General features: G+C 41.2%; 2 protein-coding genes and 1 non-coding gene across 5 annotated transcripts in view; 1 reads left to right on the forward strand and 2 right to left on the reverse strand.

Annotated features, from left to right (window-relative positions):
* Positions 1-52: 52 nt before the first annotated feature.
* The window catches only part of RCAN3 (RCAN family member 3), a 33,540-nt gene continuing 7,999 nt past the window's right edge, over positions 53-25,593 (forward strand). For 2 of the 3 annotated variants that reach the window (XM_057526650.1, XM_007178704.2), the window contains exons 1-2: positions 53-324; positions 8,155-8,409. In XM_057526650.1, coding sequence (XP_057382633.1) covers positions 8,215-8,409 — 195 coding nt within the window. In that variant the 5' untranslated portion in view covers positions 53-324; positions 8,155-8,214. The remainder of the gene's footprint in view (positions 325-8,154; positions 8,410-25,593) is intronic. The other variant, XM_007178705.3, reaches the window with a different exon arrangement.
* Positions 17,301-17,373, reverse strand: TRNAS-GCU (transfer RNA serine (anticodon GCU)). Its single transcript has one exon. It is a non-coding gene; the product is annotated as a tRNA-Ser (tRNA).
* Positions 24,377-25,317, reverse strand: LOC103012974 (junctional adhesion molecule B-like). Its single transcript, XM_057552470.1, is given in 2 exon segments — positions 24,377-24,982; positions 24,985-25,317. Coding segments are annotated over 2 exon segments (939 nt in total).

Consider the following 25,593-nt stretch of genomic DNA (forward strand, 5'->3'; position numbering starts at 1 on the left):
ACCGGGCGCCTGCGCCGCGCGCGCTCGCCGGAGGTGGGGCGTGGGGGGCGGGGCGGAGCCGCGCGGGGCTGGGCGTGCGCGCGCGACGCCGACGGCCTCACTCTACAGGACGCGGCTCGCGCCCAGGCCGGGAAGGTCGCTCCCGAGGGCGTCGAGGGCGTGGCGGTTAGGCTCTGGGCAGCGGGCACCTAGCAGACTGTACCCCGGCGGCCGCCCGCGGCGTCTCCCCAAGCGCGGCCCCTCGCGGCGCCCCGTCTCCCGCGTAGCCCGTCCGGCCGTCCCGGCCTCTCCTTGCCTGCCTGCCTGCGGCGGCCACGCGAGCAGGTGAGTCTCCCCTTCGCAGGGTGGGGCCGGCACCCGGCTCTCGGGAGGATGGGGGGCACTGGGTGTGGCAAGTTAAAAAAAGAAACGGTCCGCAGGTGCCCGGGAGGGGTGGGCGCTTCTGTGCCCCAGAACCCAGAGATGCTGCGCCTTTGCCTTCCGGGTCCAGCCCCTCTGGCGTCCAGGCTTTTCTCTGACAGCTCTGGGGTCGTGTCTTGGAAAACAAAACCAAGAAAAATGTTCTCTCTCCCAACAGCTGTTTGACTTTTTGAAAAGCTGACAGAGCCAACGTGCTCCTGAAGGCAGAAGGGTGCAGTACAGGGGCGACCAGAAGTTGGAAGCCCCTCCTTTTTTCTTGCTCTCCTTCCTCCGTGATGCGCGGGGTAACCATCGCATTACCTATTCGATAACTTCTTGAAACTTGTCTGTCTGCTTCCATCTGCTGCCGGGACCAATAGAGCAGTAGTGGTCCGTTTTCAGGTTGCTTCGTCCCAGCTTCCGTGCAAAATCTGATCATCTCCTTCAGGGATTAGGAGTCTAGTGCAGGGAGCAGTTCAGATCCGTGTTGCAGATACAAACTAGGATTATTTAAAGTGATGTTTTAGTGCAGTGCTCAAAGCCAGAAGTATTTGCTCCTTCTTGTTGAAAGTTACCTAGCACACCACATTTATTCAAACTTTTAATAGAAGTCTCTGCATTTCATAGAAGTCTCAGATGTACAATTTCATAAGCGATTGACTTATTTGTAGCTGTGATTACAATAGGATTTAAAGTGATTAATTTTAAGACTGTTTCATTAGCTCTGATTCAAAATACTAAATTGTAAAAACACACAATACTGAGACTCAGATGTTTGTGTATCAACTAAGTTCTTGCTTTTTGGTGGGGATATTATATTGGTTTTCTAGAAATGGATTTTTGATGCAGGAAGACAGTGAAAGGCCTGAAAACTCAGAGCCCCTTCTTTAGCCACGCTGTCAGCTTTATGTTTTACCAGGTTGGCAAAACTTTTCTTTCTTAGCGTGGGAAGAGATTTCAGTGCTTTTCAGGAAAACAAGATTTGTCCCACTATTGAATTGTAACATCTGTAAAGCTTTTAAATGTGTTCATGTTAAGGATTACAAATGAGTACAAATTTTGTATGGTACTAGAGGATATGTTGGTTGAAAGACTTAGGCAAAACATCATGAAAAATAGTGTGATTTGGAAATCTGTTAGGCTGAAGCCTGTGAAATAATGGGAGGTCTAAAGTTCAATACCATTTGTTATTTAGACCCAAAGAACTACAGAAGGTGGAGGTCAGACAGTGGATCTCCACTTTTCCCCTAGAATGTAGAGGTTATAGTGAGAGGAAATGAATTACATACAGCGAAACAAATAGCATCAGTCTTTATATCTCTACTTCAATTATTCTTTAAAACCTGTTATTTTCATTTGTTCTGACAAATGTGAAAAGAGGGCATAGATCATTGAAACATATGAAATTCAAAAATCTAATTTTCATCTTTACTGTTGCACCATTTTTTTTTCTCACCACAGCTACTAAAAAGTAGTAAGATTCTATCTAAAAGTAGTGAGTGGGGAGGAAGTGGGAGATAGAGGTTTGTAGGATAGCTATTCAGAACCCCCACATTGACAATGCAGAGGGTTTTTTTTTAAAAAGAAATTTAGTCTAAATTTATAATTTAGATGTTTTTAAAAGGTATTTAGTAGTTCAACATTATCTGTGAGTATTTTCCTCATTTTATATTGAGAGGACAAATGTAATACAAAAAGCCAAGTGACTGTTCCAAGGTTATTCAGCAGGGCACTTGTAGAGCTGGAAATGGGGTATTTGTTTGCTTCCAGTATTGACCAGTAACATTTTGAGCACATCAAAACATAATAAAGTGCATCTAGCTAAGGTATTTTAAATATGCACCAAGTTGAGAAGCATACTATTTTGAAAAATTATTATTTTTTTAATCCTGGAGAAGGAGGAGGAATTTACCTTTTCCTGATCAGAATTTAAAACGCAAAGTCAAATCCATGTGCTTGACATTTTCCCCTGATGGATTACTTCTGTCACAAGGCTTGTAGCAGAGCAGAGGGTCATGCTACTTGGAGTTTTCCACTCATTTGATATTTCCATGAAGAAACAATTTGCCAGAAGCCAGCCACAGCTACCGTTGTGCTGCAGATGATGCTAAACCCTGATTAGCACAGACCTTTGCTTACAAAAGCTGGTGGATATTGGTTCAGCCCTTTCCAATCAATATTTCCCTGAGTTAGTAAACTGAGGGACAGCTTAGTCTTGTAGGAGTTGCAGTGGGGCAGAGTTAGCGACAACTCCAGTAATATCAGCATAGAAGCTGTGTACTTCTGTAAATTTTTTTCTTTTCCTTAATAAAACCAAACAACTTTTTAAGTACCAGCTGAGTTACCTTATAAGATGATTTCTTTACAGATGTGCTAGGATTGTCTTTTCCAATGGTTGACTCTGATCATATCTCTCTGTTCAAATCTAGCTACATTTATGATGTCAGAAAATTGTGAAATGGTTGACGATGTTGACTTAAGCTTCATCCAAAAAAGTCTCATGGCAGGCCTTTAGCAAGAGAACCATCATATGAAAGACAACATCTCTAATACTGTGTGCACTGAATTACAACATAAAATTCTTTGAGGCCCTTAAAAAGTGCACCATGGCCTTTTTTCAGCTAGCTCTCTGTTTTTAAATCTTTAAATGGTTTCATACTGGAGCTATATTACAACTACCAGTGGTTGCTCTGGAGCTGATTTTATTGATAGATCTGCAACTGAATAGTTTTCTTGAAATGATACAAAGTGTTAGTTTTATTTTTTTAGTTTTATTTTTGTATCCTTTTTGTTGCTTGGAATTAGATCATTTGGGTGTGTATTTTTCTCATTTTGTTATTTTAATATCAGTTCCACCAAAGGTTCTGATATTATTGGGATCCTTTCGACCCAACAATACATTGACATAGATTGTGCCTATGTAAAAATAATTAGTTATTGACCACCAACTATATGCAAAGCATTATTCTGAGCACCCAGCATGTATTCTCTCATTTAATACTTCTAACATCGTTATTGGATAAGGATTATTATTATCATCCCCATTTTATAGTTGAGGAAACAGAAAGGGAGGCAAAGTAATTTACCTAACATAGAATACAGGGGACAGAGTTTAAATCGAGGAGTCTGATTATGGAGCCTGAATCTTTCTGAGATATATTTAAATATTGTTCAAACTTGTTTGCAATTACTATGGTATTTCATTAATCCATCCTTTTAAGCTATATCAAATATACACTACTGTATAAGTGAAGAAAATATAGCAATACTGTAAAGATTATTGAAATATCTTGGGACAAAATGCAAATCATTTAACAATAATGTAAAAAAATTGAAGGGAAAATACCTATAAAGATATTATAGGGAGGGCTTCCCTGGTGGCGCAGTGGTTGAGAGTCTGCCTGCTAATGCAGGGGACACGGGTTCGAGTCCTGGTCTGGGAAGATCCCACATGCCGCAGAGCAACTGGGCCCGTGAGCCACAACTACTGAGCCTGCGCGTCTGGAGCCTGTGCCCCGCAACGGGAGGGGCCGCGATAGTGAAAGGCCCGCGCACTGCGATGAAGAGCGGTCCCCGCACCGCGATGAAGAGTGGCCCCCGCTTGCCGCAACTAGAGAAAGCCCTCGCACGAACCGAAGACCCAACACAGCCAAAAATGAATAAATAAATAAAGTAGCTATAAAATTAAAAAAAAAAAAAATGCGTTTAAAAAAAAAAAAAAAGATATTATAGGGAATAACTGACAAAATTTGAAAATCGACTCTGATTTAGATAAAAGTATTATGTCAGTGTTAAAGTACTTGGTTTTGATAATTGAACTGTAGGTTGTATAAGAAAATGATCTTGTTCTTATACACTGAAGTATTTGAGAGTAAAGGGGGCATACCCTATCTTAGTCTCAATGGTTTGGGGAAAAATGTATATGTATAAAAATGAGAGGGGCTTCCCTGGTGGCGCAGTGGTTGAGAATCTGCCTGCTAATGCAGGGGACACGGGTTCGAGCCCTGGTCTGGGAAGATCCCACATGCCACGGAGCAGCTGGGCCCGTGAGCCACAATTGCTGAGCCTGCGCGTCTGGAGCCTGTGCCCCGCGACGGGAGGGGCCGCGATCCGCGCACCGCGATGAAGAGCGGTCCCCGCACCGCGATGAAGAGTGGCCCCCGCTTGCCGCAACTGCAGAAAGCCCTCGCACGAACCGAAGACCCAACACAGCCAAAAATAAATAAATAAATAAATAAAATCAAGTAAAAAAAAAAAAAAAAAATGAGAGAATGATTTTTAAAATAGGCAAAAATGTAAGTAATTGTATACAGGAAAAGGGTACGCAGGAATTCCTTGTACTATTCTTGCAACTTTTCTGTTTGAAATTATATCAAAAGAAAAAGTTACCCCAAAATGAAGGTGGAAAACAGGAAATGAAGGTGTAACATTCTAAGAATTTTTTTTTTTAAGTCAGGTGAAGGATTGTTTCTTGTGCTCTGATTTTTTTTTTTTTAGAGGTTGGAGGAAGGAACTTGAGACAAACAGAAAATCTTATCAAAAATAGCTTGACTTTCTCAAATTTCAAAATCTAGCCATTCAGAGCTCCCTAACTCTCCAGCCAGGCCAGGTGTTTTCCTCACCTCTTTTTAATGGGGAGGGGGAGGATAAAGACGTTAGTGTCTCAGAGATAAGAGGTAAAGACAGCCCACTTTTAGTGATACTGAAAGTTAAATTAGGTTGGTTATATCATTTCCCTGCCTAAAACCTTCAATGCCATGCTAATATTGACTAATTTTTATGTCAGAACTCTGTAACCCTACTTTCCAGGCAGCCTGGCCCAAACCTACCTTTCTCGCTTTGTTTCGTGCCATCCCCACCAAACCTGGTCCACTCTGGCCGCACCAGATCTCATGATCCTGTGCCTGCTCCTCGTTGTGTCTTCCTGCCTTTGTCCATGAACTGTTGGCTTCGCCGGGAATGCACCCCATTCTTTTCCTGCTGAAATTCTGTTCATCCTTTAAGTCTAACCATAACCTCCTTTGGGGAAGCTGTCTCTAATCTCATGCAGAATTAAATTTTCCTTTGTCTGTGCTGCCGTATCAGAGGGGTAAACACAATACTACCTGCTTTCGGTTCAGTAATCCTTATTAAGCATATACTCTGAGCTAGAAACTGTGCCAGGGACTGGGGATTCAAAGGTACTCAAGCTCTGGTAGCTTAGGAGTGATTTGTAAACAAATAATCAAGTACATAACAGAAATGAACAAAGCTACGGACTCTAGCTGACAACTTAGTCTTAAAGAAAAGATTACAGGGCTTCCCTGGTGGCGCAGTGGTTGAGGGTCTGCCTGCCAGTGCAGGGGACACGGGTTCGAGCCCTGGTCTGGGGGGATCCCACATGCCGCGGAGCGGCTGGGCCCGTGAGCCACAGCTACTGAGCCTGTGCGTCTGGAGCCTGTGCTCCGCAGCAGGAGAGGCCACGATAGTGGGAGGCCCGTGCACCGCGATGAGGAGTGGCCCCCGCTCTCCGCAACTGGAGAAAGCCCTCGCACAGAAACGAAGACCCAATACAGCCATAAAAATAAAAAAATTTTTTAAAAAAATTTAAAAAAAAGAAAAGATTACAATGGAAGTCACAGTGAGATACCATTTTCCCTCCAGCACGCCCCTGTCCAGATCGGAGATTTCCAGCACAATCATCTACTTAAAGCAATAAGTTTTAAACAGTTGTAGCACCAGATAGGTATATTCAAAGGAAAGCTAAAAATACAAGTCTAGAACTCAGGAGAGAGAGGTGGAGTTCAGTGTGCACAGGCAGTAAAGACCTGGGGGCAGATGAGAATCTTTCGGGATCCTGTCGTTTTTCAACGCACCATCCCCTCCGATGCCCAAGATTCTGCTCTTGCTTCCCCCTCAATTTCGGTGACATCTTTCCCGGCTTAAGAATTATTGAAGCGAGAGACTGTATTGATATACATGTGTTGTGTGTGTGAACCCCGGGGAAGCAGGAAACAAAGTTGAGAAACACTGGTGGTGGAGTAGTTAAAATGTTTGGGCCTGGATAAAACCACCCAGGAAGAGTAAGATGAAGAAGAGGATGGGGTTGAAACCTCGAAGAGACGTTGTAAAGGGTGAGTAGGGAAAGAGGAGCCAGTGACAAGGGCAGCTGGCGAGGAAAGAGAGCCGGGAAAGATGGAGCCCGGGAAGGGCAGGGGCACAGAGACATCCCAGAAGGAATGGGTAGGCGGTGGGTCCCGAGCTGCAGAGACAGGCAGAGGCCTGGGGTTAGGACACCACCAAGAGGCTGTTGCCATCCAGTGGGGGCAGTTTTAGCTGGAGGTGGGGGGGCAGGAGTCCAGCTGCCCTGAATTCAGGGGTGACTGGAGTTCAGGAGACTCCTCTTCCCAGGAAGCTGGTAGGAAAGGGGAAGCAGAGACAGAGGGAGGTAGATCGAGGGGCAGGCAGACTCCAAATGGAAGGTTTTCTTTTTTCAAGATTGGGCCGGGGTGGGGTGGGGAATCTTGAAGAGGTATGTTTGCTGAAGAAGAGGAATGAATGGGTGGAGACGGAGAAATTAAAAGTATAGGAGCCAGTTAATGGAACAAGGTCCCTTTGGGGTATTATTGAAGGGAAGAAATTCTTGCTTTGGTGGGATCTCCTTGAGGATAGGAACCATGTTTTATTCATCTCATAGCTAGCTCTGTGTACCTGGCATGCAGTAGACACTCGGAAAATGTTTCTGAAAACAAGTAAAGATTTTACTTTTTAGAATTAGTCTTTCCTGATTGATATAGTGGAATAACGGGGAAAAAAAATCACTATTTTTTCCCATAATTAACATTCTGTACTGTTTTCTATATAAGCAATATATTTGCAACTTCATGTTCTTTGAAATAAAAGAGAAAATCACAAAGGTAATATTGAGGTAGTAATAATCACACTCACTTAATTTTTCTGTGCCTGATAAGTATTACTTAAATTCCAGCATCTTGAAATGTGTTATGTTCAAGGCACTCTGCTTGGTGGGTGTGGAGTGCAGTTCATCACAAGAGAAAAAAATGCACATAAACAGTCCTATAAGACAGACTCTGTTCATTATTTAACAGTGGGACACTATCAGCTCCATGCTTTGGGGTTAAAATTATTGATTTTTAAGCATTCAGAGAAAGGACATTTTAAAAATTGTCTTCTATGTCAGATTTTGCCTGTTGTAAATATTTCTGATATTAGCAAAGACCAACTTTGTATAGAACTTTTGGTTCTGTGTAACTTAGTTCTTCGAGAGTGTATTCAAAAAGAACAAATTGGTTAAAAAAGGTAAAGTCAGCTTATTGCAGCCCATATTTTAGGGTGCAGATGGTGAGTGAATCAGTGTGGGTTTTATTCTGCTCTGCCAATTTCAGTGTTGCAGACCTAAATCCCAAACAAATATGCAAAGGCAGTTCTGGTTCACATTTTCCTTCCTACTGCTTGTAAACTGGTGTACATGTTGATAATATTTCATTTTGTATTATTCCCCCAGCTCCATTTCACTAGAAAACTTGCAGCCTTTTTTTCGTAATATGTCGCTGCCAGTGAAATATATTACATAAAGTATGCTAAGCAAAGCAAATTAGTAGGTATAGAATTCATTTATGAGGACTGTAATGAGATTTAAACTTTGATCTTTCCTGAATAAAATTGCTTCATTTGATGAGTCGCTGTCTTGAGAATTAATTGGAGCGTTATTGGGCCTTCAAAGTCTTACCTCTGTTGTTTTCTTTTTTTTAACAGTAGATGCCTGGTAGACATCTTAGAACTTTAAGAACGGAAAAGACCTGCTTTTAGGGGATAATGCTGAGGGACACTATGAAATCTTGGAATGATAGCCAGTCAGATCTCTGTAGCAGTGACCAAGAAGAAGAAGAAGAGATGATTTTTGGTGAAAATGAAGATGATTTGGAAGAAATGATGGATTTAAGTGATCTGCCTACCTCACTTTTTGCTTGCAGTGTCCATGAAGCTGTGTTTGAGGTGCCAGAGCAGAAGGTAAGCATGTACCCTACCTTTCCCTGCCTTTGGTAGTGTGTTAAATGTGTGCGGGTTCGGGGAAACAGCACATGGCTGCCCGTTTGCAAAGTTTATTACTGGTCCGTGACAGGTAGAGAAGTGTGCACCAAACTTTAGACATTGCTGGGGCATTTTTATTATGCTTTATGAGACTATCAGTCTGCAACAGATAGGAAATATTTAAAATCCAGTCCTTCCCCACAGGCATTTTGAGAAGTACTGGGTTCTAGTGAACTCTGAATCAAGTCCTGTTAAGTTCATCCATTTTTCATGCAGTCATTCATTTTTGGAGCCTGTGGTTAAAGAGAAGCTAAGTGATTTTTAGCCTGGCTTCCTATTACTTGGGAGTAAATTCACAAAAGAAGGAATTATTTTAAGCCTTTTTCTAGGGCTAATTACATAATTAGGACTATTTATGATTTCATTTTAACAGAGTTGTTAGTATTTCCTGTTTTACTTTCTACAACCTGGCCAGGGCAAAATGATTGAGTTTATTTTTTTAAAAGGTTACTCTTCTTTAGTTCATTCATTATTTAACTGGAAAAAGAGATTGTGTGTGCGCTTTTGGTTCCGTCGTGACCTCACAAAAGCTTGTGGGTCTTAGTCCTACAAAAGTAAAATATTTCTGCCACTGGTATGAATTTTGCATGTTCTAAGACTTCGTTTAAAAATCCTATCATGATCCTTTTAATTTCCTATCTATGCCCTCAAAGTATTTTCCTTCCAGTGACTCTCATGGAGCAGAACTTGATATAGTTTGACTCAGTACGTACTTGAGTGCTCCAGTGTGCAAGGCACTGTACCAGTTGCTTCAGGGAATTTAAACAGCTTCTGCCACAGAGAGTTTACAGTCCTGCAGTGGAGATGATCAGTAATTTGATGTAAGATAGAATACTCGTGCCTTTAGAGACGCTTGAAAGTACTGAGGTAACAGAGGAGTAGGATCACAGCCAGCTGGAATGAAAGATCTTACGGGGAGACGGCATTGCAGAGGAGCTGTGTGAGTTGGGTAGGAGTTTAGCAGGGAAGGGAAAGGCAGTTCCAGCCAGAGGGAACAGAATGAGCGAAAGAGCTGAATCAGGAGAGCATGGACCGCTTCCTGCAGGGAGTAGCGAGCAGTTCTGTGTGGCTGGCACTGAGGTGAGATGTAGCCAAAGTCAAGAGCAATCGGGCTGGAAAGGTGAGTGTGGGGCATCCTGCAGACTCGAGGAGCTTGCCCTTCTGTGGTCAGTAGCCTCTGAGCAAAGGAGTGGCAGTCAGAATTACACATTGGGAAGGTCAGCCACAACCTGTGAAGGGCAGAGTGGTGGCAGGAGAGCCAAAAGCAGGGCCCGTTGGGGTGCGCTTGTGGAAACCAGCCTAGAGGTGCAGGAGACCTGGAAGGGGAGCGGGAGAGGGTGGCAGCTGCCAGGTTTTTACCGTTTGGGTTTGTTTTCATTTACAAACGCTATTTTCTTTCCCAAGTTCAGTCACAGTGTAGACATTGTAAAATCATTCTTCCTAGTTTTCTCATACGTTTTAAGAGCTCTAAATTTTCATGTAATAAATAATTACACTGACTTTGTTGTTTGTTGTTGTGAGAAACCACATGTATTGCTATTTTATCTTAAAATTCGTAAGAATTTTTCAAGAAACCTCACAATCTTATCTGTCCCAGGTTTTTCTTTTTTTACTCTAGCCTAGGGATTTGTTTAACTTGCCGAAGTGATGAATTCTGGTTGGTTTTCAATTTTTCAACCACTTGAGGTTGTATCTAACCTAAATTTATATTGGAAGTGATATCACCAGAAATTCTAGCAGCAGTTCAGTGGACTTCACATTACATACAGTTCTTAACTCATAGTAAATTTTATATAAAAACCTTCATGATAATATCTGAAGCTGCAGAATATAAAATGTTTATATAATAAAATTATATATGGATCATTAATTGGATATAAAGTGTAGGGAGAATCAAATGTTTTCTTTATAGTTTGCTTCTCACTATCAGTGTCTTATTTTGCTTTCGTTTCTTCTGGAATAACCTGTTTGTGCAGGTCATCCACATACGTGCAAAAAACAAAGCAAAACAAAAACCACTTCTGACGGATTATGGGCAAAATAATTCTGATTGCAATTAAATGCTTTATTTTCAAAAGAATTTTAGTTTTTTCTCCTGGTTTGAAAAGGTTTTTGTCTTGATAATTTTATAATTGTTGGAATGAGCTTTTACCCTCTTTTGAATGGTAGACTGAGTAACACAGGTGCCATTGTCATGTGAAGGTGAATCTTCATTTAAGATCGCTGGATTTGGGCTCTACATTTTCATCAGTTTTTCTTGAAAATTGCGTGAGGTGGGGGAGGAAGAGTAAAGAATATAGTAAACTGTAAGAAGAATAAACCGAGGAAAAGGCTTATCTCGTGATTTCTGTTTCTGCAGCAACACGGTTGCTAGTTGTTATACATGTGCTCAGCTAATCAGTGGCTCCATCTGGAGCACTGCACGTTTAGTACCTAATTTTTCTGTAACAGATTGGAATTTGTTCCCGTGTGATTTTATTAACTTGACATTTTTAACCCCAGTTTTCCCTTTCTTAAAATAAGGAAAAATTGAGCAGCCTTCTGGTTTGAACATGAGAGGTCTTCAAAATGCAATTTAGGTTTTTATGATGGGAGAAACTGGAGTGATTGTCCTTTCTGATTTAGGTCTGTGTGTCTGAGGGGACTCAGTGAATGTTGATGCGAAGCAGCATTCCAGATAGGACTGACTTTATAAAGAAACGCATGTTGCTTTTGGATTAGCCTCTTCGCAAAGCACTACCCTTCGCACATGAAACTGTTTCCACTGACCTACTCACCACACGACATTTGATTTATTTTTCTAATGATGATGGTTGGGGTATATTAAGACATCTCTACTTGCTCTCCTGGTCCTGCTTTTTGATCAGTGACACTTAGCATCTAATACAGTTCCCAGTACAGGGCAACACCTGTTAAATGTTTGTTGAATGAATGGATTATGTGAGATGTTTGTGGAGGATTAGTGATACAGAGCTGTGGTAGAGAAACAGACTTATAAGCTGAGTGAGGTTAAGTAGTATGTAGGAGATTTAATCTGAAATTGTGATTTCAGATACACTGGCGCAAATTCTTCTGTGGTCTGTATAATCATATGCATAATATAATCTTTCTATCGAGCATTTGGTTTCTATACCCTCCATTTAAAGAAGAACAGAAAATATTACTTAAGAAAAATAAATGATATCTGGAAGTTAACTGAAATACCCTGAGTCTCTGGTTTTTAGACCTAATCAATTGTTGAGTGTTTCTAATACAACCTTCCATCCAGGAGAAATAAAACTTTTGAGGAAAGTGATTTGTTTTAAATTTGAGAATTGCAAAAGGGGATTCAAAGGAAGAATGTTAAAGTGAACTGTATTTTTAACAGTGCCTGGAACATAATATGGTTTCAGTAAATATTTGTTTAATTGAATCTGTAGTGCCATTCTGGCCAAGAATTAGTAAAAATTTAGTTAACTTCAAGGCTAGATTAAACACTAGAGAATCATAGAAGTTTAGAGCTGGAAGAAATCCTAGCCAAGTCTCATACAGTAGTTTCAGAGTAACAGAGTATTGAGCTTGCTTTAGAACCCATTTTTCAGTTGTACACTGAAAACTACAAAACATTGCTGAAAGAAATTAAAGACAACACAAATAAATGGAAAGATATTCATATCCATGGACTGGAATACTTAATATTGTTAAGATGTCAGTACTGCCTAAAACAGTCTATGGATTTGGTGCAATCCCTATCAAAATCCCAAAGATATTTCCTGCAGAAATAGAAAAACTCATCCTAAAATTCATAGACTCTCAAGAGACCCCCAAATAACCAAAACAGTTTTGAAAAAGAACAAAGTTGGAGGACTCACACTTGTTGATTTTAAAACTTAATACAAAGCTGTAGTAATCAAAGCAGTGTGGTACTTACTGTCAATTATATCTCAATTAAAAAAAAAAACAGTATGGTACTGGTTTAAAGATAGACATATTAACCAATTGAATAGAACAGAGAGTCCAGAAATGAATCCTTGCATATATGGTCAAATGATTTTCAGCAAGGATACCAAGACCATTCAACGGGGAAAGGACAGTCTTTTTAACAAATAATGCTGGGAAAACTGGATATCCACATGCAAAAGAATGAAGTTGGACCCTTACCTTACACCATATACAAAAATTAATTCCAAATAGATCAAAGACCTAAATGTAAGAGCTAAAACTATAAACTCTTAGAAGGAAACATAGAGGGAAAGCTTCTTGACATTGGATTTGGCATTAATTTCTCAGATATGACACCAAAAGCACAGACAACAGTAGAAAAAATAGATAAATCGGACTTTATCAGAATTTAAAACGTGTGCAGAGAATATTTTCAAATCGTATATCTGATAAGGGATTAATACCCAGAATATATAAAGAACTCCTAAAATTCAACAACAAAAACCAAATGGGGTATGTACAACTAGTTGAAAACTGGGCAAAAGATTTGAATAGACATTTCTCCAAAGATGTATAAATGGCCAATAAGCACATGAAAAGATGCTCAACATCATGAATAATTAGGGAAGTACAAATCAAATTCACAATGAGATACTTCACACCCATTATTGACAAGGATATGGAGAAATTGGAACCTTTTGTGCATTGCGGGAGGGAACATAAAATGGTATGACTGCTGTGGAAAATGGTATGGCAGTTCTTCAAAGAATTAAGCATAGAATTACCATATGATCCAATGATTTTGCTTCTGGGTATATACACAGAAGAAAGCAGGGACTCCAACAGATATTTGTACACCAATGTTCACAGCAGCATTATTCACAATAGGCAAAAAGTGGGAACAACTCAAACGTCTATCAACGGATAAGTTAATAAACAAAATGCAGTGTATACATACAATGGACTATTATCCAGACCTAAAAACGAATGAAATTCTGATACTGTGGATGAACCTTGAAAGACATTATGCTAAGTGAAATAAGCCAGACACGAGAGGATAAATATTGTATGATTCTACTTACATGAGACAGAAAGTAGAATGGTGGTTGCCATGGGCTGTGAGAAGTGGGGAATTGGGAGTTACAGCTTAAATGGGTACAGAGTTTCAATTTGGGATGATGAAAAGTTCTGGAGGTGGATAGTGGTTATGTACAGCAGTGTGAATATACTTAATGCCACTGAATTGTACACTTAAAAATGATTAAAATGGTAAATTTTGTGTTTTGTATATTTTACCACCAAAAGAAAAATGCAACCCCCCCTTTTTCTTGACTTTATCATTCTTTGTAATATGCTTTTATACATATATAATATATATAAATATGTACATATGTGTGTGTACTATGTATGTGTATATGTATGGGCACCTCTTTTGCCCCACTTTGTATGCTTTTGGCCCACATTTTCACTCCAGCTGTTGTGAGAGTACTCACCTGTGTGCAGGTGTAACCTCACAGCAGCTGGCCTCCGTGGCACTGTGGATATCGTGCTCTTTGTCCCAGTGTTTCTCTGCTGACTGTGCACAGATGCTCGTCCGTATCGATGCAGGTGCAGACGTAGCAGTGTGAGGGAGTTAATTAACATCTCACAGGGCAAGCCTTGACCAGTGGGGGGCTGAAGCCAGTGAATAAGTCCCTTCTCCTCTACTCTCCAGCCACCAATTCCTTGGCTTCTGGCTCCTCAAGAGTGCTCCTAGCAGGATCAAGCCCCAGTTGCTCACAGAGGTGACCAGCTTGGTAACACGACCTGGACAGAAGGAGGACGGGCTTTCCCTTCTTCCCTGTTCCCACCTTGTCACATGAGGTCACTTCCCAAAACAAGCTCCCTGTGTGTGCCCTTGCCTTGGCCTCTTCTTTCACAAGGAGCCCAGGGAAGACACAGGTGAATAACTTCCAAGTTTGGTTATTCCTCCTGTGTAAAGGCACTGTCTCAGGCTCTCAAAACAGGGGCAATTTTTAGCTTGTGCAAAAAGGATAAAGACTAATATAAAGAAAAACCACATGCCCACCCAATTTAGCAAATAAAATTTGACTGATAAATTGAACTCCTTTTGTCTTCTCCCAGAGGTAAGCGTTATCCTGAACTCCGTGTTTATCATTTCCCATGCAATTTTAACTTTTTATTAAGTTTAACCATATGAAATTGGTGTATCTGTAGGCCAAAATGGTCAAATACAGGTTTCCCCCTTTCTGCAAAAGTAGAGTGTTTCTACAAAACCTTTTGTAAACTGAAATGGTATAAAATGAAGAAGCAATTCCTTAGGACACATCTTACCAAAGGATGCACAGAATAAATCGAGGTAAAGCACAGATGCTCACAGACACAGTTCAAAGCTAGGGTGGCTTGAGATGCTGAGATGCTAAGGATAGTTCCCCGGGAAGGAGCTTGGTGGTGCCACTCTCACTGCTTGCGGTGTGCACTGCCTCTATGACGGCTGCTGCAAAACAGATGCTGAATGCGATTTTCGCCTTTGTTTTGTAAAAGGGAAACATCCTCTTTGGATTTCTTTCAGTTAGTGAAAACAGGTACTAATATAGGTCTTTTGTAAAAGCAAAGCAGCATAAAGCAAACTTTCAAAAAGTGGTGGATACCTGTATTGGCATTTCTTCTGGTTCAACCTAATACTGTGTGTGTGTATGTATACTATTTTTAAATTTTCCTCTGTTTGCAGTTGACATGATTGTCTATTTAGAAAGGAATCTACATAAAAACTCTTAGAACTAATAAGTGAGTTTAAGAAGGTTGTAAGATACAGGGTCAATATACAAAATCAACTATATGTCTCTATACTAGCAGTAAACATTTGGAAATTGAAACTTAAAAAACATTACAGTAGCACCATGAAATACGTAAAGATAAATCCAACAAAATATGTGCAGGATCTGTATGCTGAAAACTATAACACTAATGGAATACATAGAATTTTACATTATTTAAAATTTTCTATAAATGGCATAATTATATGTTTTTTTCTCCATGTTATATTTGTAAGATTTTTGTTTTTTAAATACCATGACTCTCCCTTTTGGCCTGCAAAGTTTTGTGTTTTTTAAAATTAATTAATTAATTAATTAATTAATTAATTTTTGGCTGCATTGGGTCTTCATTGCCTCGCACGGGCTCTCTCTAGCTGTGGTGAGCAGGGGCTACTCTTCGTTGCGGTACGCGGGCTACTCCTCGTTGCGTTACGCGGGCTACTCCTCGTTGCGTTACGCGGGCTTCTCATCGTGGTGGCTTCTCTTGTTGCAGAGCACGGGCTCTAGGCGCGCGGGCTTCAGTAGTTGTGGCTCGTGGGCTCCAGAGCGCAGGCTCAGTAGTTGTGGTGCAGCTAAGCGCGGGCTTAGTTGCTCCACGGCACGCGAGATCTTCCCGGACCAGGGATCAAACCCATGTCCCCTGCATTGGCAGGCAGATTCTTAACCACTGTGCCACCAGGTAAGTCCCCTATATTTGTAAGATTAATCCATGTTGAGATATGTGTTCAGTGTCCCTTGCTGTATACTGTCCTGTTTTACAAATATACCATTCTTTATTTACCCATTCTAATGTTGGACATTTAGATTATTTTTGAGATGTTGTTATTGCAGCAGTGATGTTGTAAATGTTCTGTATGTGTCCTGTATATGTGAGGGTGAGAGTGGGGGGTCTCCTCGGGGTATGTAAACAGGAATGATGTTGCTGGCTTGTCAGGTTGCACATTTTCACCATCTTAGTGGAGACTGTCACACAGTCTCTAAAGTTGTACCTGTTTGCGTTCCTACCAGCCATGTAGAAGAGTTCCCATTGTTCCATCAATTGTTGCATCACCAATACTTTATATTTTCAGAATTGAAAATTTTTGCCAGTCTGGTAGTTAACATTTTTATTCCTTTTTAACACACTTTTGCATAAACTGTAGATGAATGCTTCTCAAATTTATTGCTTAGTGAAGGACCAGGTTTTTCCTCCAAACTGTCACAGATTTGTAAAATGCAATAAGAATGTCACAGCAGTGTAAACTTGCTAAAATGTTCCTAGACCCTTTCTCTCAATTTCTATACCAAACCTTGTTGTGGACCAGTAGCAGAGTTCATGGACTAGCGCTGGGTCCTCAGACCATCGCATCGAATGTATAACATTCAGGAAATTACAAATATAAGATTTTGAAATGAAGAAGCTATCTTCAGTTATCTTCGATTATATTTGTAGCTTCCATTGTAAATACTTTGTCTCAAAAACAAGAGTTAAAAAGGGTCTTAGATCATTTAGTTAGGTATCCTAATTATCGGCCATATTGAGAGATCACTGAAGAGTCAGGTTAGCTGTCATGTTCTTAGAGACAATTGGTTTACAGATTCCACATTCGATCTTGATTTGTGTATTCAGTAAGTGTTCACTGAGCATTGTGCCAGCCACAGTTAAAGTTCTGGGGAGACAGTGGTGAACACAGTGACTCTCCAGCCCTGATGGAACATTAAGGAGATAAAGATATTTAACATGCAAACAAGTGAATCAGAAGTTCAGATAATAACAAGTATTGCTGTGAAGAAAATAAAATAGTGGAGGGGTAGAGAGTGACTTGATGGGTGACAGTTTTTAACTAGAGTGGTTGGGGAATGCCTGTCTGAAGAAGTGACGTTTGAAGTCACTGAATAATGAGAAAGAACCAGTATAATATTTAATACTTCCTATAATTTAATTGAGATTTATCCTAACATAATTTTTTAAATATTTATTTATTTATTTAGGCTGCTCTGGGTCTTAGTTGCAGCACGCGGGATCTTTGTTGCGGCACGTGGGCTTCTTAGTTGCGGCATGTGGACTTCTTAGTTGCGGCATGGGGGATCTAGTTCCCCGACCAGGGATCAAACCCGGGACCCCTGCATTAGCAGTACAGAGTCTTACCCACTGGACCACCAGGGAAGTCCCCTAACATAATTTAAATAACTTTTCTCTAATGTGTCTATAGAGTTGAAATGCCTTATAGTTTTCTTTTTTATCTTTCTCAAAACAAATAATGCATTGAAGCTTTTTTTCCCCAGTAATCTCAATTTCAGTTGGAAAAGATCTGCCAGTCCCCAAATCAAGGTAGGATTTAAGGTCCTTGGGTTCTAAGAAACATCTAGATTACCCATGTGTATGTGTTTCTAATCTCTCCGAAGCAGGGTGCTCCCATGGGGGAGGGCGGGATAATTCAGGAGTGAGCGAGCTCCGATAGGCATGTGTGTCGCCTCTATACTGCCTGGCACAGAGCCCAGCTTTTGAGCCTTGCTGTGCATTAAATATGTGATGAATAAAAAACTGGGAAGATTATCTACAGGGTCAGGGTACCAACACTCGCCAGCATTTATGTTGAGCCCTCCTAAATTAATTTCAGTAACCATGTCTTTTCTGTTTGTTTTATTTTCTTACCTGATTTACGTTTCTATTTTTATAAGTTTTATAGGGCATATTATATTGGGATAGCACAACATGTCCATAATATGTGTGTGTATGGGTATGTGTGTATGTATATAAATTTAAAAGTAGATAAATAAATAAAGTATATTGGCAGTGCATATTGAAATACTTTTACTGGTTTGGGTGTACGAAGGACTTTTTTCCTAAAACCATTTTAAGAGTAAGTTGCCAGCAATTGTAGCCATCACCCACAATGTTTTAATTTGTATTTGCTACAAACAAGGGCATTCTAAGAGAAAAAACAAAATTCAGGAAATTAACATTGATACATTGTTCTAATTCTCTGACTACATTGGTACATTGTTCTAATTCTCTGACCCCACTCAAGTTTGCCGGTGGTTCCAGTAATGTCCTTTATAACAACAACAAAAATCCAGTCCCTTATCAAGCAGTGCATTCAGTTGTCAGGTCTCTTTCAGTCTGAAACAATTCCTAGTCCTCCCTGCCTTTCAGGATGCTCACACTCTAGGAGACTGCAGGCTGATCGTTTTGTAGCCTGTCTCTCAGTTTGGGTTTGGCTGATGTTTCTTCAGGGTCAGAGTCAGGTTGTGCACCTTCGGCAGGAACATCACAGAAGTGATGCTGTCCTCTTCTCACATCCATCTTTAATTTGTCCTCTTACCGATGAAATTCACTTTGAGCCCTTGATTAAGACAGTGTCTCCCAGGTTTCTGCACTGTCGAGTTATTCTTTTTTTCCTTGTAGTTAATAAGTACTTTGTGGGAGTTACTATGAAAGTAAATATCCTGTATCCCTGTCAAGTTTTAAACATATTTACTCATATCAGCAAGATTCGTGGTTTCCTATTTCATTCATTGGTTATAATCTGTTATTGTCGTGATTTTATGCTACTTTCGTCCCAGGTTTGGCCAGCACTTGCCCCTTTCAGGTGGTCTCTGTGTCTTTTTGACATGTGCCCATCACTCTTCGGGTACCTCTTTAAACTTTCTAGCATAACAAACTATTCCAGAATTATCTTGTACTCTCCCTGCCCCAGTGCTGGAATCAGCCATTCCTATGAGGAGCCGTGATTCCTTTCAATGGAGAACAGTCATATTTAGGAACCGAGATAGGAGTTAGCTGTGTGTGCCGGGTGCTCTCGGAGTCTCACTGTTCCTAGGCCTCTGGCACAGAGGTGGGAACTATGTGCATATGAATATACTTGCATACATACCTGTGTTCACACGTATACTTCCAACACTAAAGAATTGTTTCTAGTTTTCTTCCTTTTCAAATCTGTAACTCCTTTCTCTGACAGAGAGAAAACTAGCTTCCACCACAGGAAACCCCCCTTCACACCACCTGGGTTCTGATACCCCTGCGGGTGCCCTCCTTACCCTGCTCAGGATCCAGTGTCCTGTGCTGCCCTCCTGCAGACACATCCCTACTCACTTGGGCTCCGAGCTCCAGGCTGGATTGCCTTCCTGAGCAGGTCCCCTCCTCAGCCTTCTCACGCCATCAGCCGCCCCTTTGCTGGATACCCTCTCTCTTGCCCTGCTCTGGGCAGTCTTCCCGCATGGACACCCTCCTCACCCCGCTGAGTTTCAGCGCCCTGTGTTGGGCTCCCCCTGTGTGGGCACACTGTCCTCATCCTTGTTGGGCTCCCGCACCCCATGCTGGGCCTGCCTCCCTCCCCGGTGTCTGCCCCCGCTAACCCACCTGTATCTGACACCCTGCTCCAGGCCGCTGAGGCTCCCTGCTCCCCATCACCGTGGACACACCAACCTTACTTGGCTACACCTGAAGGCTTCTGAACCGAATGTTCAGGAAGAGGAAGGATGCCGTATTCTTTTTAAAGGAACAAATAATACACTTCCTTCTCAGACTTGTATCTGACATTCTTTCAAGTTTACATGTCTTTGGAAAGATGGGTCCCTAACTTGAAAAATCACCTTCATTCTCTAATGTCCATGAAGAAAACACCACCAGAAAGGAAATGAACGTCCACCCTGGAATAAATCACACAATCAATATTGTTCCTTGTTTTAGCCTCAATATCTAAGCTAGTACCTGGCCTTATTGAATGAGTGAGTGGATGAACAGCGAGAAAGAATTTATCAAGACACGTACACACAAAGATCTAGATGGAGACCAAAGAAATAGAACAGAGCTCAAGTTACTGCCAATCCTTAAGCACATGGACAAGCCCAAGAATGAAATGTTTCTTGGTCTTTGTACGTAACTGACCTTGATGAAGAGGAGTCGTGTCTTGCTCCTCCACGTTTTCATGCATACCGTGTTAGCTTCATATCAGCCGTTTCCATTTGTTTTAAGTGGCTTTTCATTCTGTGCAAGCTTGGCGCCATGAATACATACATAGTAAGCAACTCCAAGGCCATCACCCAACAGTTGACTTTATGAAATAGAAAACAAAACAAAAAGACAAAATTAATAAGGAAGATTAAAAGCCACTGGCATGGAAATAGTGTATTTTTTCAGTATGTACAATCAATTTATTGCTACAATAAAAAAAAAAAACCCTGCTATCCTCTCCCTCAGTTCAAGTCAAAGTTCATAGCAGAGTAATGCAGAGTCCTCAGTGTCATAACAGAGAAGCAGGGTCCTCTGCTTCAAAGGGTCAGGGTCATAGGTCAAGTTCAGAAGAATCCTGGGAAGATGGACACTGATTCTGTTAATCAGTGGTTCACTGTATCACCCACTGCAACCGAGTCTCCTGGGAGGGCATGTCTCCTAGGTGACTGCTCCCTCAGCTCGACGCATCTGAATTACACTAAAGGACTGTCAGGAAGGGCAGGTTTTAATTTTCCACTGGCGACCTCCGTGGTACCTGCTCTCTAGTTCATACTGTCATCGCTGTGTATTTACCTCCTTCCTGGGGAATCCACATCACATAGTAGAACAGCTATTTTTGTGACCACAGAATGGCAAATGGATTATTGCAACAGCTCTACCTATTTCTGTTAATAATAGTGATAATACTCCCTCTGTATTGTTCTAAGACCTTTAAATGGTCTCTCTTTCTATCACCAATAACCCAATGAAGTGAGTACTTTTACTATCCTCAGTTAATGGATAAGGAAACTGTAGGCACAGCAAAAGTGAGTAACTTGCCCAAGGTCACACAGATGTATAATGGAGCCAGGAGTTAAACGCAGACAGCCGAGCTCCAGAGTTCTGTGCTCAGAAGATAAGTGGCTGGTAGAAGCCATAAGACCTTGCTGAAGTGATCTGTCCAGGCTGTGAATTCCTCCTTAGGTCTTCCTTTTGTGGTCTCATGTTTGAAGAAGTGAAGAGTCTCTGTTACTAGATGCAAAAAGGAGTGTTTTACCCATGCTAAAGGCCAATGAGCAGAGAGCCTGTGGTCCTCAGGAATGGATGGTGTGTACTCATGTCCCCCTCGCAAATGCAGAGGTGGCTTTTGTACTTCTTCATCAAAGCCAGTGCTCGGTTACTGAAGTCACAGGAAAGATACCACCATGTGGACGACATTGTCCCTGACGGGGCCATCGGACCATCTACAGGCTGGCACATGCAGTTCTCTCTACTCCAGCAGAAGCCTGAGGCTGGATGTGAAGTTCAAGCTGAACCTGAACTTCCCTGAAATTTATTTGAAATTTAAGAAACATCTAAACAATTCATGAGACAAGGAAGAATCATAATGGAAATTAGACTAAAGTATTTAGAATCAAACGATAGTGAAAATAATATATATTAAAACGTGTGGGGACAGCTAAAATAATACTTAGAAATGTATATTTTTAAAATGCTGATATTAAAAATGAGAAAAATTGAAAAACTAATGGAGTAAGCATCCATCTTAAGGTGATAGAGAAAAAACTCAAAGAAAAGAATAAAGAGGGGCTTCCCTGGTGGCGCAGTGGTTGAGAATCTGCCTGTCAATGCAGGGGACACAGGTTCGAGCCCTGGTCTGGGAAGATCCCACATGCCGCGGAGCGACTAGGCCCGTGTGCCACAATTACTGAGCCTGCGCGCCTGGAGCCTGTGCTCCGCAACAAGAGAGGCCGCGATAGTGAGAGGCCTGCGCACCGCGATGAAGAGTGGCCCCCACTTGCCGCAACTAGAAAGCCCTCGCACAGAAACGAAGACCCAACACAACCATAAATAAATAAATAAATAAATAAATAATTTTAAGAATAAAGAGCAGGAATTAATGAAATAGGGAATAAACATACATGGAGAGAGCCAGTAGTGTCAGAAAGGTGATTCCCCAAGGAGAAGAGTTATATCTCTCCACTTATATGGGTCTTTAATTTCTTTCAACTACGTCTTATAGTTTTCAGTGCACAGGGGAAAGGATATTCATTTCAACAGTGGGTGCTGGAACAAAGGGATAGCCATATGGGATAAAAAATGAACTTTGACCCTTGTCTCACATACAAAAATTAACTTGAAGTGGATCATAGACCTAAACGTAAGAACTAAGCTATAAAACGTCTACGAGAAAGCATAAGAGAAAATCTTAGTGACCTTGGGTATGGCTGAGATTTCCTAAATATGACACAAAAAGCACAAAGGTTTTTTGTGGGTTTTTTTTTTAATTAATGTAGACTTTAATCAGACAACACCACCTGTGAGATGAAGTTTTTTGCAAGGCTGTATTGAAAAACAGTTGTTCCAGATTTAGTTAGGTTAAACCCCCAAGTAAAAATAAATCTAGTTACAATGATAATAATTAAAACAAAACAAAACTTGCTATTAAAGATACTAATGCCCTAACCTTTATAAAACACAATTTTACTTCACGAAAACAAAATCAAAATGTTCTAAGAATTATAATGATAGTTTTTTGTTTTTTTTTCTTTTCATGCTTCACCACCGAGAGTTGGGAAACTATGCATGTGGGCCAGATCCTGTCTGTGCCTGCTGTTTTAAGAACACAAACATGACCATTTTAAAAGTATTGTCTGTGGCTGCTTTCATGCTACAATACAATGACATGAAAAATGGCAGAGTTGAGTACAGTACAGGCAGTTATAGCAGGGACCATATGGCCTACATGTCTTAAAATATCTACTACCTGGCCCTTTATGGAAACTGTTGGAAGGGGTCTGGTGAGAATCACTGAATGTCACAGACAAGTGGGGGCAGTGTGACAACAGGCATCTTCCCAGTGACCTGGTGTCCAGGCACATATTCGGCACTTGGTGAGTACTTAATCCAATTGCCTGTCCTGTGAATCCTGGCGATTTGCTCTGCCTATTGGGCAAAAAGAGTGGACTCCTTTAAAAGCAGTTTAACCATGTTCAAAGTTGTCAAAGGTAGTGAGGGACCTTTTCGTCTAGATTTGCCTGGAACTGGAAGTGCCCTAGCCATATTGTCTTTTCAATATGAAACAAATAATCAAAATAAGTTCTGGATGATTATGCTTTTAACACAGTCTAATGACTCTCCCTATTGCATGCATCATTGGAATTTTCACTTTGTAACACTAGCTGGAGGTCTTTGTGATCCATCAGTTTAGAAACCAGATGATCGGACCCATTTTTCATTTCATTTCTCCTGTGTTTTCTACGTATCGAGCGTAGCACCAGGTGCCAGGAGCCACGCTGAGCTGTTTCATCTCATTTTACTTGTCAGGCAACCACTCCTCCCCTCCATATCGCTGACTTTGCCATGAGCAGGGTTGGAAAACCACTGGCCGTAACAGCAAGGGACTCGGCCCAATGCAAAATTTCATTGCACGATTTTTATAGACAGAGATGTGAAGTCACCATCACGCAGGGACAAGTATCTGTAGGGTTATGTGTGTTGGTTCCAATGGCGAGTTCTGATGTCAAAGTCACTGATCCTCTTCAAAGGGGTCTTAGGGGAAGGAAATAGCAACAAGCAGCTCTGGGGGTGAAGTAAGACACTTGGGTTTGTGCTTAACTCTCAGAACGATGTTTAATGAAGAAGTCAGTGACACACACCAGGTGAGTGAGCTCTGGTCCTTAGGTGTTTTTCTTCATGTTGCTTTTGGTTCTCAGACATGAAAGTAAACAAAAAGTGCAAATCCTTGGGTATAAGACCCTTCCTGCCACTTCCCTTCTGTGAATATATTAGTGATAAATGAGCAACAGAATAAGCATTGTATTAGGGGGAAAAGGAGGATTCTGGGAGAAATGAGACCAGAGGTTCCTTTTGCATCTGTCAGAGTATTTTCTGAACCCTCTAAATCAGACTCTTGCACAGAGGGTGCATACAGCTTATATTTTCATGCTCTGTGGATTAATTTCACAACCAGTATGTTATATTTTTAGTAACGTACTCTAGAAGTTACGATATTGAACATTTCACAAGCCCCAGAATATTACAAAGTATTTTGACTCCTTTAACTTTGTCCAGACACAAGAAGCCAGACTGTATTTTAGCTGCTGACAAAACTATTTGTGTAAAATAAAAATTTCAAGTGATGTAGCAGTCATAAAGATTATAATGAAACACCAATTTCACCTCCTCATGTACCTCTTTGCAAATGTAAAACAAAGCAGAGTTTTATAATCTTTTAATAGTGCAACAACTGTGGTTTTGGTGCATCGCAAAGGTGGACTTCTTTTAAGGATTTTGTGTGTTTGAAATCATTTTCACTCATTGCAGTGGCTTTAGATGCAGAACTACTCTTCTGGAAGGAGGTTTCTTTAGAAAAGTAGCCTTTCCTCTGAGCATAGCACACACCAAGGCCACAGACAGAAATCACTAAGGCCACAACTACTACAGCTGCTATGATGCCACTTATGTCGAGATCATCTACTTGCATTCGTTTCCCAGGACACCTGCGATGTCCAGCAGAATTACGGACTTCGCAGGAATATTCTCCACTGTCCAGTTTTGAAACAGTATTAAATTGCAGAGTTCCAGATTTTGTATTCATTGTGTATGAGCTGTTGGCACTTGGGGAGCCAAGTCTTGGATTCTCTAGCAAACGGATGCCATCCTTAAACCACGTGTATTCAGGAGCCGGGTTGCCTTCTTTGTCCTGACATCGCAACTCCACCACAGTTCCACGCAGTGCAGAACTGGGTACTTCACATGATGGAACTGCCGGAGCCACTAATACTTCTAGAGTGAGTGTATCCTCTTCCAGGTTTTGACCTTGTTCAGATGGGGCACTAAAACTTCATAACGATATTTCCCGGCATCATTTCTCGTAACATTTTTGATCCGTATGCTGAAATCTATCATCTCAGCTCGATCTTTAAAATCTCCTTGAAGAGCCTGTTGATAGTAGACAAAGGAGACACCGTGCCCCAGTTTCTTCCACTCCAATCTGGAGGAAATGGTCTTCTTGGGATATTTACAGGCTAAAATAACCTCTTGATACTCTATTGCTGTGACTACTTGATTATCTTTTGAGGCAGAGAATCCATAGGCCTTATGATAGTCCAGGGCGACCACCAGGTAGTGCAGCAGCAGCAGGAGGAGGCGGTGGCGGCTCCTCCTCGCCATCTTCGCAGGGTCGGGAGCTGCCGCCTCCTCGGAAGCCAGGGGCCCGGCAGCGGGAGTGCGGGAGGCAGCCGGGGCGGGGGGGCACTGAACATGTGGGGTTTTTTTAAAGTTATTTATTGTCTTTATTTTTTATACTTATGTGCGTTTATACTTGATACATTTCTTTTTTTTTTAAACATCTTTTTTGGAGTATAATTGCTTTACAGTGGTGTGTTAGTTTCTGCTTTATAACAAAGTGAATCAGCTATACATATACATATATCCCCATATCTCTTC

Source organism: Balaenoptera acutorostrata, chromosome 1, assembly GCF_949987535.1.
Source record: "Balaenoptera acutorostrata chromosome 1, mBalAcu1.1, whole genome shotgun sequence".
Taxonomy (NCBI): domain Eukaryota; kingdom Metazoa; phylum Chordata; class Mammalia; order Artiodactyla; family Balaenopteridae; genus Balaenoptera; species Balaenoptera acutorostrata.